This window comes from Myodes glareolus, chromosome 8, assembly GCF_982192425.1.
Source record: "Myodes glareolus chromosome 8, mMyoGla1.1, whole genome shotgun sequence".
NCBI classification, from domain to species: Eukaryota; Metazoa; Chordata; class Mammalia; order Rodentia; family Cricetidae; genus Myodes; species Myodes glareolus.
In genome coordinates this window covers 64,276,289-64,291,106 of record NC_142033.1, presented here as the reverse complement: position 1 = coordinate 64,291,106, position 14,818 = coordinate 64,276,289, and the positions used below count along the sequence as shown (strand labels likewise).

Below are 14,818 nucleotides of genomic sequence, written 5' to 3'. Positions count from 1 at the left end.
AAAACTATGTCTGCCCATTTAAACTGGGATTTGGTTTAAGCTACTTGTGGCCAAATGGTATCTCCTACAAAAAATACAGAAATCTAGTGAGTGTCTCATAAGAAACTGTTAAAGAGTTGATACACTACCTATGGCTGGTTTGGATTTAGAGGGCTGTTTCGGGCCACTCTCATTCTCTGACCCAGAAGCTCCCTGTGAACAATTAGGTTGGAAGCAGGCATGGCTGGCATGGCCTTAGTGAAGCTGCAGCCTCCTGTGCACCCTGACCTTGCCTCACCAAACTGGGTCTCCATGGACGCTCCTACTGCTCCCATTTCCTCATTTTCTCCTGCAGTGCTAAGCTGCTAGGCCAGGAACCCAGCAGTGCCCATGTAGAGCGCTGTACTGACCATATGTAATGATGACATAAGTAGGTTTCATATAAATGTTTTGATGAGATAAGATAAAAAAAAAACAAAATTAACCAGAATGACATGAATAAAGTATACTGTTTGGAACAGAGTCCCACTGCACTGAAACTGGCTAAAAACTACTTATGAAAAACTCGTGCAGAGGAACAGGAAACATTTGAAGTCATTCTGAGAGAATCAATAGGAAAACCAATTCTCACCTCCTGTGATTTGATACCGTCATCTTCATTCAACTCAATCTTTTCACCTGTACCTTCATTGCTGCTCAATTCATCTGGAAAAAAAGACACAGTACAATGTGGTGCTGGTGACCAGATAAGCTTTCATCACATCCCAGAGGATCTGCACAGTCCCAGACACACACACACACACACACACACACACACACACACCCACACACACACACACTTTATTTGCATATCTTCATTATTAAAACCAACAAGCCTGATTATAGTTAACTAAGAAACAGCATACTTTTAGAAGAGGATCCAACTTAAAAATTATCCCCAAACTTAAGCATATGGTACTATGCTCGCTGCGGGGAGCAAATGGGCAAAAGGACATTCCAGCAGGGGAAGCTTAGTGTTGGCTTAGCAGCCAACACCCATGAGCAGAGCTTTCACTCACCTCTGTCTTCCAGGGAAGTACTGTTTGACTTTGAACTCATTTTAGAGAATTCCTCCAGATCTCTAAAATTCTCTTCCTGTGGAGAATTTGAACAAGATCAGAAGCTCCATTTTCAAATTTAACTTTGCCTTCATTCATACTCCCCTGAGTTTTTCTCAATAACAATTTTCTAACTGATATTGAGAATAGTTTGATAAATGTTTTAAAAACATAACCAGTATTGCAGTTAGTAGAACTGTTAAAAAGAGATTTAAAAAAAATTAAAGGCAGAAAAGCATGTTTAGATATAAAATACCAAGGTCAGGGTTAGTTTTATGTTCTTCCTCCAAAATGTACCTTTTCTATGAGACACTTCAAGGAAGAATTACTATAAATTGTATTTCTTTATGGAGCAGTAGAGAAGAGTAGTGTAGTGAAGGATTAGGAGAGAATACGCCAAAAAGAACATCTGAGGATTCAGACGAGCTAATTTACGGTAGTAATCCCTAACAGTGAAATTATTCACCATTAGTTGAAAAAAGTTTTGAGCATGAAACATCAAGTGAACCCTATCAGTTGCAATAATGACTGGCCTGGCAAGACATGGCCATAAATGCTACAATGGCATGAACACCATGGAAGCAACCAACCACTTTCTGATTAAAGCCCCACTCCACAAGATAAAACTCATACTTGGGACTACTGCCGGGCAAAGAACTTGGGACTATACTACTATTTCTGCTAAATGGACACAGTATTAAACTGACTCTTAATTACTTTCTATTATACCCAGAGATGCGTCTCTTAACCCTCATCAGAAAAGCTTCTATTTGTAGTAGACAGAGATTAACACAGAGATCCATGACTGATCCAAGTGCAGAGAATAAAAGAATGCTGACTACTCAGCCCTAAATGGGACATCTATATAATATCTCTTCTTCCCAAGGCTCAGGATCTTCACAGAAAAAGGGGCAGAAAGACTGTAAGAGCAAGAGGCGGTGGATGACTCCAAGGAAAACGAGTCCTTTGGACACAGCAGGGAAACTGCACATATGAACTCACAGTAACTGACAGTGTGCACAAGCTCTGTGGTATAAACTCAGTCTAGAAAACATCCCAACATGGAAAGGGAAGGGACCTCAAGTCTCAGCCCTAGCTGAAGAGCTGTTGACAATGGACAGCTACTGGGTGAGGAAGAGTCAGTTAGTTCTCTTTAAAGCGTTTCCCCTGGTGGGCTTATCACACTCCAATGCAAGGCCATACATCCAAGAATATATGGGTAGTACAACTGAACTTAACATGTTAAAAAAGTGTTTCTGGTGAGTAGGAAAGGGATGGAAACAGAAACATATATCTAACATGTGTTTTGAAAATGTCTTTTCGTTAGTCAAGGATCACTAACAGGAAAACCAGCTCTGGTGCTCTACAGTAAAGTAGTAGACTACGCAGAGCAGCAATGCATTATATTAAAAACTGGAAGACAAAATTTTGAGTATTTTCTACCACATTGAAGCAATAATATTTAAAAAAACAAATAAGGTTCTTTATTTGAACACTGCACTTATACATGTACCACACTACAACATGGTCTCTCACCACAAATATATATATATATGTATATATATATACATACATATATATATATTTTATGTCAATTAAAACCTAAGTTAAAGTTTAAATAAAACTCCACAAAATGTTTACAATACTAACATACTCAAAAAAAAAACAGACAAAGGGAGGAGCTCAAGATAAATTTAAAAATTCAAGTTTCAATTTTACTACTCTAATGGTCTTTTATATAACTATAAATAATTTCCATTATTATAAATTTTACTTAAATTACTTTTTAATGGCCCGTTATAATCCTCGTTTCTTTCCTTTCTTTTCTCTTTGTGGCACTGGAGGATCTAGTATTGCCTTCACTTATCCCTTCCCTTTGCAAAGGCACTCAGTGTTACCAGGTGTTTTATCTTAGCTATTTATTTTTAGCATGAGCTTGAGTGCACATCATAGCACATGTATGGAGGTCAGAGGATATTTCAGGAGTCAGTTCTCCCCTTCTACCATGTGAGTCCCAGGATTTGAACTCAGGCTGTCAGACTGGCCAGCAGTGCCTTTACTCACTAAGCCATCTTGTTGGCCCACTTTTCAGGAACTTAATGAGGTATAAATATACATAAAGTAAAAATATCCTAAAAATATCCACATTATATCACAAGTAAGGCTTTCTAAACATTTGAGTTTTTGGCCTACTTTGAGGCAGGCTCTTTTTCCTAATAATGAGGATAACAAGGAGCTTGTGGTATCTCCTAGTGACAGCAATGTGAGCCCAGGCATTTCTCATTTGTCTGTGACGGCAAAATCAATGTTTTCTTTGCAGGAGCCCTAAGTATCCATTGTGGAAGATCACTCCAGTAAACACTAGACTAACAGATTCAGCAGGTTCATTTAACTGATTATTTGTAATCTCTAATCACATGATGCTGAAACCTAAGGGTCATTCTCAAGCCCTCTCACCTGTGGAACACCCAGCTTTCCTTCCCTAGGGTACTTGAAAGCACTATATGGCCAGGACCAAGACAAGGAATGACTGACAATGACTAACAACGAGCTCAGTGCCTGCAGGCACCAGGGCAGTCTACATTATTCACAGAGAATTTTAGAACAATTTTAAATAGAAAGCAGAATTAAAGGCTGGAGAGATGGCTCAGTGGTTAAGAGCACTGGTCCTCAGAAAGAGGACCTGGGTTCAGTTCCTAGCACCCAAAAGGTGGCTCACAATCTTTTGTAACTCCATGGGATCCAACACCCTCTCTGGCCTTCAGAGGCACACGCATGGTACATAGACACACATGTAACAGTAAAAAAAAAAAATGACATTTTGGGGCTGGAGAGATGGCTCAGTGGTTAAGAGTACTGACTGCTCTTGCAGAGGACCCGGGTTCAATTCCCAGCACCCACATGGCAGCTCACAACTGTCTGAAGATCCAGTTTCAGGGGATCTGACACCTTCACACTAATGCACATAAAAAAATAAAGTTAAATAAACCATAAAAAATATTTTAAAAAAAAGAAGAATTAAAAAGCAGTTCTGTCATTTAATTATTATTCTAGCGTAGTGATTCTCAACCTTCCTAATGTTGTGACCTTTAATACATTTCCTCATGTTGTGGTGACCCAAAAACAAAATTATTTTCATTGCTACTTTATAACTGTAATTTTGCTGTGACGAATCATAATGCGAATATCTGTTTTTTTTTCAGATTAGGTGATCCCTGTGAAAGGGTTGTTCGAGCCTCCCCCACCAAAGGGATCACGATACCCAGTGATACCCAGTTGGGAACTGCAGTTCTATTGGCTTCTCACTCTTTCAGCTTGGGAGGGCACAGTTTCGAACATGGAAGATCAGCCCACCTGAGAAAGCCTAAAGCCTACCGGCTATCTCTAAAGCAAGCTATTTAACCTGCCCTCATTAATACTCAGGTTCATGTACAAAGTGATTTCCAGTCTAGACTTTTTTCATGTGCTGGAGGGTAGAAGGACAGAGGTGTGCCTGTGTTAGCTGGTGTTTGCTCAAATTCATGTGTGGGTGAAGATGCTGGACAGTCTTCACGTCTATTTCTGGTTACGGGATGATTCTTACAGAATGAGCACTGGGTCCCTCAAATTCTGCAAGCTCCCAATGACATAAATGAACTCATTTTTATTCTATTTTCCTTTTTCCAGTGCCTGGAGTTTTTCCAAATTCAAATTCTAACTTTCTTTACTCTTGCCATACCAACTTGACAATGATTTTATTGCTTCTAAAAGTGATACATATTTACTTCATGAGGTGTCATAGGAAAGGTAAAATTACTCCCAACCTAGCAGACTAGTCTACAGATCACAGTTACTGTGAAGTGGAACATTAAGTAGTTTCTGAACACAGCTTCTGTACAGGAAAATATTATGTATGCATGCTTTTTTTTTATGTTGAAGGACTGAAGACAGAGCCAAATGCTCTATCTCTAAGGTATCAGATTTTACTTAAATTCCTTATTTAAAAACTTACATGAAATTGAGGAGAAAAAAAATCCTTCAAACTGTTTTTCTATTAATTTAAAGTATTATCTTATGATCCTAGCTGTGAACAGGGCAATGAGGAATGAGTTAAAAGCTTATTTCTTTCCTAGGCACAAACTCACTGAAATTCATGGTACTATGCAACTTTTCCTTTTGGCTGTTAAAAGTCCTTTCTTTTTATTTAGTTCCCCAGTTCTTGGGGACACAAGAACAGCTTTAATGAGTTAAATATCTGCATAAAACTAGAACTAGGTGGAGAGAAATAACATGGGCAAGAGAGACAGGAAGACATCACTCAAGATGTTCCTAGAAGGAAGTGTGCAAATCTGGGACAAGCAGAAAGAGGAGCAGAGGGTAGACAAGGACCCATAGGCTACTTCTCTGAATCCCGAGACAAATATAAGAGCAATGGGAAAAGTTCAGATCCAGGGCTGCCACACTTGGGGCAGAAAGTATTTAGAGGCAGCATACAACATTTCTAAGTAACACTGCATATCACCTCTGGTGTAAGTATATCTATGCTAAAGACACCAGAGCTGGAAGAAAGCATCTGGAAACCCCGAAGATTAAGCAAGACCACTGAGCAAAATTATAAGTGAGCACTGTATCTAATTGTCACATTACTACAATCTTGTAGAAAATTATGTATCTTTTATAACAAGGTGATTATTGTTAGATATATGATATAAGGTTAATAAAATAAAAATTATAAGTATTTACAGTGATGAATTTGGCTACCCTCCCTACCCCCCTCCCCCAAACTTAAAACTAATCAGTAGAAAAATACCTTTGTGTCATGTGGCTCAGTCTCAGAATACTGTCTCTGTGCTGTTTCTATTCTGGAAACCAGGACATCTGGGCTATCATCTGTAAATCAGTTTGGAATCACACAAAAAAACAAAAACTAACTTAAAATGAAATACAGTTCTATTTTAGGGCAGTTGCAGTTCTCTCTCTCTCTCTCTCTCTCTCTCTCTCCTTCTTTCAGGTCTGTGATACACTGAAGCCAAAAGTTACTGTAAATATATTTAAAATGTTCGGGAATGTGAGCACTCAACATTGGTCTTTGGCTTGCTGAAGAAAAAGAACATTAAAAAAAAAATCTCCAAATGTTATCAGGGCATAATAGTTTACCCTAGAACTCAGGAATGGAGGCAGGAAGGAGTATTGCCAGTTCAGGGTTGGTTTACGCTATACCTCAAGACCTTGTCTCAAAATCAAAAAAGAAAACAAATAACCACCCAAAAGTTTACACCCTGAGGTCTAGTGGGAACGGTTGGGCACATGGAGCCCCAGAGACACTGGAACTTTACTTCCTTGAAAAAGTTTCATCCAAGAGACATAGCCTTGAGCTGGGACCTGGGTGTGGGAGCAGGCTGCTTGAGGAAGCAGAATAAACCCCTCAGAGCTTCAACCTTTATTTACTAGATGTTGTAAGGATAAACCGGGGCTGTATATAAAGAACCATGTACAGTATCCGAATGTAAAATATGAACAATTTATTACCATAAAATAATCACATGCATCTACTAAAAAAGGAGAAAAAAATGTATTCTTTCTCATATGTTCACTAAGTATTTAATGAATTTCTACTGTGTGTCAGGCACTGTCACACATGGCAGTCACCAGCAATGTGTTTCAGTTTTATTCTGTAGCCCAGCTAGGGTTGGACCTAGTGTCCTGTTGCTCAGTCTCTTGAGAAGCTGAGATTCCAGATCCATGCCATCAGGCCTAGCATTAAGACAGAAAATTTCATGGTGCTGTGCTATTACGTATTTAGATTTATTAGTATGGCCCATACACTGAAATAAATATTAATGAAAAAAATTCAGTCTTTCATCTACACTGACCATATCTAAATGCCCAACACCCTCTAGTACTCTCTAGCCATTATACTGATAAATAACTATGGGACATCCACTATTGTAGATAATTCTGTCATATGGCTGTGTTACAGACTATATAACATCTACAGGATGATACAGAGGCATTATCACATGTGCTTTGGCTAAAGTATCTCATTAGCTCTGCCCAGTACCTGTCTATAACAAAAATCACTGCATTCAGGGCCAGCTGCTCAGTCATAGGCACCCATTACAGAGACTGTGAGATGTCCACAAGTTGGGTTTTCTGTAAGAAATTGCCCAATTTCTGGATCTAGGTATGGAATAGGTATGAAAAGAATCTATTGGTGCCTCAAATTAGCCTTAAAGGTTATTAAGTAAACAGTTACTATCTTTATGAATTATTTTCTTGCCCCACATCATTAGATATGAATATAACTTTTCAGGCATCTAAAATAGAAGCACACATTAATACCTAGTTCATCTTCTGAGGAGGGGTAATGATGCTTTCTGTTTCTTTTAGACATGTTCCTTTCTTCCTCTTCAACCTGGAATTTACAATGACCATGTTATAGGCAGCAGGATCTGGATCCACTGAGTTAAAGTAGGGACACATAATAACTTCTATCATTTACAGTAAATAGATACATTAATTTAAAAAAAATGTTATTAGAGACGTTAGCACCTGTTGGGTGGTGCTGGTGGCACATGCCTTTAATCACAGCACTTGGGAGGAAGAGGCAGGAGGATTTCTATGAGTTTGAGGATAGTCTGGTCTACAGAGTAAGGTCTAGGACAGCCAAGGCTACCTGTTTCGAGAAAAAAAAAATCTGTCTCTAAAAAGCAACAACAACAACAACAACAAAAAGAAAAAAGAAAGAAAAGAAAAGGAAACGTTGGCACCTTCATTTAGACTGAGCTAATACAGTAGGTGAAAATTAGTGCAAAACGATACATTCTGAACACATAACAGGGACACAGTACCTAAGCATTATAACAGAGTAAACAGGCACAAATGATATGTGATACATACCACTCTAACTAATCTGTTTAACTTATATGAAGAAATAATATTTGGGCAGCACAAATTGGAACTTTGGAAAAAAAGACAGAGTTGGGTGGGTAGAAAAATACAGGTGGTGGGGAAGAACTGGGGAGAGGGCAAATATGATCAAAACATCAAAGCACAAACAAAACAAATAGAACCTTCTAACACCTTTCTTCACATAGAGGTTAGAATCCTACATACAACACAAGAACACTTGAGTGAACTACGCAACACACCTCTTCAGAATCTGCTTCAGCGCTGCATCCGCTTAGGGCTTCCGTGCTGTCTTTTGTACCGCTGAGTATTTCTGAATAGTAAACACAACAACAGAAATCATCTTAAACCTGGGTGTCTATGCACGTGGTTAGGAAAAACTATCTAGTCATCCTGTTGTATAGCAGTTATGCACTAGGCACTGTGGATGATAGTTCAGGTGGTTTTTGATGTATTCTCCCAAAAGTGCTGTTAGGGAAGTTCCACTGTGCGTCAGTGTGAATTGTGAATAAACACGGCCCAAGAATAAAAGAACTATGCCAGTGCCACGAAACTGAATTTTGCACAGCAAACTTTAAGGCCTTCTTCCTTCAGCTTTGTAACCAAACAGTATTAGGAGCATACAAAGAATCCCCATGAAGTACTGCACACCAGACAGATTAGCGAGCATCCCAGCCTAATACGGTCAGGTAAAACATGCTGGGATGCTTTCAAGTGTGAAGTGACAAGTCTGCCACTGAAGAAAAGTTAGCATTCAGTGCATTGAAGATGTGATTGTAACCGAGCAAATCTAGAGATACAGAACACTGCTCATGTTTTGAAGGACAGGGGCATGCAAAGTAGTACTCTATAATTAGGAAAGGCTGCAAAAAATTGGAATGTTCATCAATAACAGAAGCAAAAAATAACCATGGAATATTTAGAAAATGGGATACTAACTAGCATTACTGTAAAGTAACTGGACTTATATAATAAAGAAGATAGGACACCAGAACATACTGCAAAGAAGGCAAATAGGATGAAAAGTGGAAATGGTTTATAAAATGTGGTTACCATTCACCTAAAGCAACAACATATCCTATGTGTCTTTATGAAACTAAAACCATACCTAGTATATGCAGAACAGTGGTTCCCTTTGAACTACAATAAGAGAGAGACTGTGACTAGGAAACTCTCTGGGAACTCACTATATTTGTAACATTTTAATAGATGAGTGAGACAAACATGCTAAATTTTAAGGTATGATAAATGAGGTGATGGGCACATGAGTGTTTATCAACCACTATCACTGTTTTATTGTTGTCTAAGATACAATTCAAAACAATTATGAGAACTAAGTATATCTTTCTCCAATCTTGGATTACAGAATCAACAAAATTAGCTAGCAGAAACCAACAAAATTTCACATGTTGGCTGAGAACAGAATTTTTCTTAGGAGCTAGTGGCCTTTGAAGGTTATGTGTAACAAGGATTGACTCACATAAATGCACGTGCCTGACCTGGCCTGTTAACACACCGAGACTGTGAGAAGCTAACAAATGCTCAGCTGGAGGCATGGTGCAGTAGTCCATGTTTCTACTACAGAAACCACAGGAGACTATGGACTTGGCTTCAGCACAGGAGTGAAGCCGCTGTGAGGTCACTGGCAAAGTTCTTGTAGTCAGTTAAGGTCAAATACCACTTTTTAGCTGTAGGGCCAAATTACTAAACCTCTAACCTATAAATGTGATGCTTAGTGTTCACTTTATTGGACTACATAAACTATGCGAGAACATCTAAGAAGTAAAAGAGTAGAAGAAATAGAAGACTCAGCAAATGTTAATTATAATTAGTACTAAAATAACTACTGTGGAATTCCTTAACTTACCTCCTTTGTTTTGAAATTCACAGTGAATTTCTTCATTGATTCTTGAGTCTGAATTTTCAACCTAAACATACAATAAAAGGGTTCTTTATGGACAGTCTCACATAAACTTAACAGCAGGTAAAAAGACATGTGTGTAACCTGGCTGTTTACAACAATGCTGCATGTTCCCTTCAGCTTACCCAGAAGCTCAAGGGCACAGAGGGTCTTCTTTGTGAAAAAATTCTAGCAAGTTACCATGCTTCAATATTTATTCTCCTTGTCTTTAAAATGATTTTGGAAAAAGCAAAATAAGCAAGAAAAACTTCAACCTCTGAATTCTGTTCCAATCAAAGAGTTCTTACAAGTTCTCCTTTATCTTTAAAAACTCTTGAGCTGGGTACAGTGCACACATGTGCAATCCTAGCACTGGGGAGCGTGAGACAGAAGGATTGCTATTAGCTTGTGGCCAGTTGACCTATATATGAAGCAACAGGATATAGTACAAGACCCTGCCTCAGAAAAAGTTAGAAAATCCCAAACAACAAGTCCCATCAAAACTCTGAAGTATTTTTGTCATAAAATTACCTATTTGGCGAATTTTGTCAATCATACTGTATTTTAAACTATGCAGTCTTGATGTCCTACAGCACTTTACAGTCCTAGCTATAGGCCCTCATGACTGCTGGAGGTTGAACTCTGGCTGGGGACTTGGGGTGACAGGGTAGTGCACACTGTCTGGTGCTAGAGGGTTCAGCTTGCAGGGCAAATCAGAGCCCCACGACAGGGGCTTCTTCTCTTTGCAGCATAAGGTGCGAGCTTCCAGGTACAAAACTGGGCTGTTCCATGAGTTGAGGTAAAGATTCTGACCCCACAGGGCCCAGAAGCAAGCAGAGTTCTCCCATCTCTTCCAGAATTCATGGATGTTCTGGAAAGCACAGCTAATGGAGATTTGTAAGCATTCATAAAATATTCACCTCTGGTGTTACGTTCCTTACATATACAATTACGCAAAAGAAAACAAAACTAAGCTTTCAAGGAACTCAAAGAAATGATGAGAACCACAGCTGGAGAAAAATGTTTATTACAATCACAGTTCAGTCTCTTCAAACAAGCTTTCTACCATCATAAAGTGAGTCTAACTCTCAAGCTAGAAACTATTTTGCCTATACTGCCAGGAAGGTTTAAGCTATTACAACTGAATTTGTGATTCTATTATAATAAGAGCCAGAGAGCACGTAGGCGACTATGGCAGAGGTGGAGTGTGAGCACTGTCAGCATTGAGAACTTGAGTGGAGCACACGCTACCAAACGGCCTGCTGCACAGACACCTTCCCACACGAGCTCTCCCTCCTCATCCTCACACCAAACACTACAGTTACTTACATTTTGTGATTCGCTCACCAATGATGCTTCTTTCACCTGTTCACCTGTTCAAAAAACAAGATGAGACACAAGAAAACAATACTGTGTTTGAAATGGAGAGCAACACATTTAAAAATTTCCAGAGCAGAGGAATTGAACAGGATAACGTCAAGTGACCTGTATTTTTGAGAATCATAAAACTCTAATCAATCAGTTTTTACAATCTGTGTTCTGCATATTATCAGAAAAACAGCTTGTATTTTTATAATAATGTCTGCAGCCCATTAAGTCATGCAGTGACTTACCTACTTAAGTCATCTGGAGCTAAGGAAAAGGTGGAAGACCTTAATGTTATCTGCTAAGCTGCAGTTAAACTAGCTCATTTAAAAATAATGCCATCAGATGAAAAGTTAGAGCCTTTCCCCTCACACAGCAATGGTCTGTTTATAGTCTTGGAACTTGAAGTACAAAGCCTACTGTTTCTCCTCAACAATGACAGAATATACATTTTTCTTTTAAACAGCTTCCTTCTATGTAAATAGATCTCTTATTGAATTGTACCTAAACACAGTAAAACAGTCTAAAGCTAGCTATGGGAACCAAAGACTGAGAATGCACAAATATTTCCTTCCAGACAGTGAACATTATGCACAATTGAAACACCCACATGCATTTAACTAACTTATTCATGTTTTGGATTATTTAACTTCAGAATGAATGACTCAGCATCTGTTGTAGTCTGAGGATTATGTGAATTTCTGCTCAGAAGGCTGCTAAAGTCATTTCCTTTCTAATTCTGAGGTTTTCTCCTAAAAGTATTGTGGCTTACCAACAGAGAGTGTTGTAGACTGAGAAGTGATGCAAGCCAAGAGTGGTTTGGTGCTGTCACTAGGGCAGAAGCCAGAGTTCGAGGGCTGAGAGCCAAAGTGACCACGTGGGCACATGACTGGTTGTGGGGAACAAGCTGCAATAGTCCTCGGAAGGGCAGTAAGGGCATGGAGAGACACGCAGGGAACAAAGCGCCTGTTCCTGACAATTTTTATTTTATCAGTATTATTTGGAGAGATTATATTTAAACAACAACCCTATATAAAACAGAATGAGAAAAGTGTATGTTAAAAATAAAAAAGTGTGTGGCTCAAGGGAGAGGTCAACAGTTATGAGGTGCACTGCCCTTTCAGAAGACCGAAGTTCAGTTCCCAGTGCACTGACAAAGTGACTCTCAAGTGCCTCTAATTCCAGTTGGAGGCGACCTGAAAACTCTGGCTTCACAGATCACCTGCATACATTCATGTGAACACTCAGCCATTCACATCAACAAAATTTTAAATAAATCTTTAATTAAAAAAAAGAAAAAGAATGAAGAATTTTGTCTGAACTATTTTAAAAAGTAAGAGGCAAATTCATAGTCTGTCAGTATTTTACTATAAACTATCCACCAACTTTAAACTGCAGTAAAAGATAAAAATATATGCAGGGGCAGACAGTGAACAACTGCTAAAACCAGCCTACCTGATGTATTTGGTCTTCCAACACAGGGGTTTCCAGATGCTACTGCATCTCCATGATTTGTATCTTCCTCTGAATGCAAAGATGTCTACAAAAGTCCAAATCACCACAAAAATAAATGAAGTGAGACTAGCTGGCAACTGTGATAAATTAGACTATCACCTAGCATCTAGAAGCAACTTAAAAATCTATCTTCCCAGGAATTGAAAAATGAGCACAACAACATTTAAAATAATACAGGAATGATCAATCTAATCTCACCTTTCACCATCTTTTAAAACCATAGTTTAGTACAATACATATGATCCCTCCTGATTGGCCCCATTACCTTGCCAGACTGAAGCCTCACACCTGGGAGACTGGGGTGCAACAGTTTCACTCATCCCATCTCCTTGCCTAGTTTTTCTCTTTTCTCTTCCAATAAACTTCAACTCTACTATCAGAATTCTGTACCAATGTCCTTTTGCAAACGCTTCTTGCTACCTGCCCAGTACTCTTTTGGGGTAACCCCCCATTCACTGCCAGCTTGTCACACATAGAAGAGAAAAAGAGTCTAAATGGTATATGGTACAGACCTAATAAAAATAAAAACAATTTTATTCAAAATATGAAACCATGGAAAATTTAAGCAGAGCTATGACGTGACCCAACTTGTTTTAAAAGACATTAAGCATGGTGACATCAACCATAAGATTGGAACAGAAGTCCATGTCTAACAGAAAGTCATTAAAGTGGTCGCTTAGGTGAGGCTGGTAGCTATGGGAACAGAAAGTCATTAAAGTGGTCGCTTAGGTGAGGCTGGTAGCTATGGGAACAGAAAGTCATGGACTCATGTTTTGTTGACAGCAGATTAAACACAGATGAGAGAAATGGAAGGTGACTCCATGTTTGCTTTGAGGAGCTAGAACTGATAATGGCACTTCTTACTAATATTACTGGAGTTCCTAGCTTTTTACTCCAGGCTGACAATAATAACACCATGTGTCACCAGAATGAGAAAAGGCCGCATACTGCTGATGTGTGCATGGCCAACAGCCCACACCACTCCCTGTCAAGACTTACCGAGCTACTGGTCTTACCTCAGTTGCCAAGTTGGCTGACAGTCCTGATTCTCCTATACTCTTTGGTGGTAACTCCATATTGCCTAATGAAACTCAAAGAATTAACATAATTTAAAATTTTGAATGCAAAATACATCTCACACAGAAAAGTAACAACATGTTATTAGCACTCAGAGCCACCTACCCTTGCTGATTTAGTTCATTGTAAGCAAAACAGCAGAAAAAGGAGTACTCTGTGGGTAAAAGGGGCTAGAAAAAAAACAGTGGCTATTTGCTCATTTATGGGAAATGGAATTATTTCTTGCTTGCATAAAAAGCTAACTGCCCAGAAAGGGAGATAAAATATTATTATGGAGAGATCTTATTTCCTAGTATTGTTCTATAGCCAGCTCTATCAAATTTGTTCCTAAAACTATATATGCAACATTCTGAACAACAGAGATTTATAAATGCCCGATCAAGACATGATTTATAGACCCACTTTACTTCTTGACACTGAGACTGAACGAAAATTGAAAACCTGTTAGGTAGATCCACAGACAATGGGACCTTCTCAGGTGGGCAATTTTATCCCATCTCTTTGTTGCCGTGGCTTCGTTTCCCTCACTTTACACTGACGCTAACAAAGAAAAGCCTTCATTTCCCCCAGAGCATGCAGGTCTTTCTTGTTTAAAAGCCCTTCTGTTTGCCCTTCCAGGGGACAGAAAAGGGGACGGAGGAATAATAGCGTGCAGTGACACTGAGTCACAAACAGTATCAGAGCATTCAATTCATTCTCCGCTAAACGCAGTAAGTTAAAGTTACTTATTTCAACCCTTAGACTTCTTCTTTTCTTCCATTTTTCTTTTATTCTTGAGATTATAAGTACATCATTTTTCCTTTCCCTTTTCTCCCTCCAATCCTCTCATATATCCCTACTTGTTCTTTCAAATTCAAGTCCCTTTTTATCACTAATTGCTGCTACATCTATCTGTCTATCAATCTATCTATCTATCTGTCTGTATTTATATATATATATATATATATTTCTAAATATATAATCTGCTCAGTATAACATTACTTGTATACACATCTTC

At 38.7% G+C, this 14,818-nt stretch overlaps 1 protein-coding gene across 6 annotated transcripts in view; it reads right to left on the bottom strand.

The window, feature by feature from the left end:
* Window positions 1–14,818, bottom strand: part of Bod1l1 (biorientation of chromosomes in cell division 1 like 1) — a 53,959-nt gene that overhangs the window by 11,748 nt on the left and 27,393 nt on the right. For 3 of the 6 annotated variants that reach the window (XM_085691939.2, XM_085691940.2, XM_085691941.2), the window contains exons 11-19: window positions 13,761–13,834; window positions 12,685–12,769; window positions 11,194–11,237; window positions 9,832–9,892; window positions 8,207–8,277; window positions 7,398–7,470; window positions 5,866–5,945; window positions 1,038–1,113; window positions 611–684 (exon numbers count right to left, since the gene is read on the bottom strand). In XM_085691939.2, coding sequence (XP_085548065.2) covers window positions 611–684; window positions 1,038–1,113; window positions 5,866–5,945; window positions 7,398–7,470; window positions 8,207–8,277; window positions 9,832–9,892; window positions 11,194–11,237; window positions 12,685–12,769; window positions 13,761–13,834 — 638 coding nt within the window. The remainder of the gene's footprint in view (window positions 1–610; window positions 685–1,037; window positions 1,114–5,865; window positions 5,946–7,397; window positions 7,471–8,206; window positions 8,278–9,831; window positions 9,893–11,193; window positions 11,238–12,684; window positions 12,770–13,760; window positions 13,835–14,818) is intronic. The other 3 variants (XM_085691943.2, XM_085691942.2, XM_048415305.3) reach the window with 1 other exon arrangement.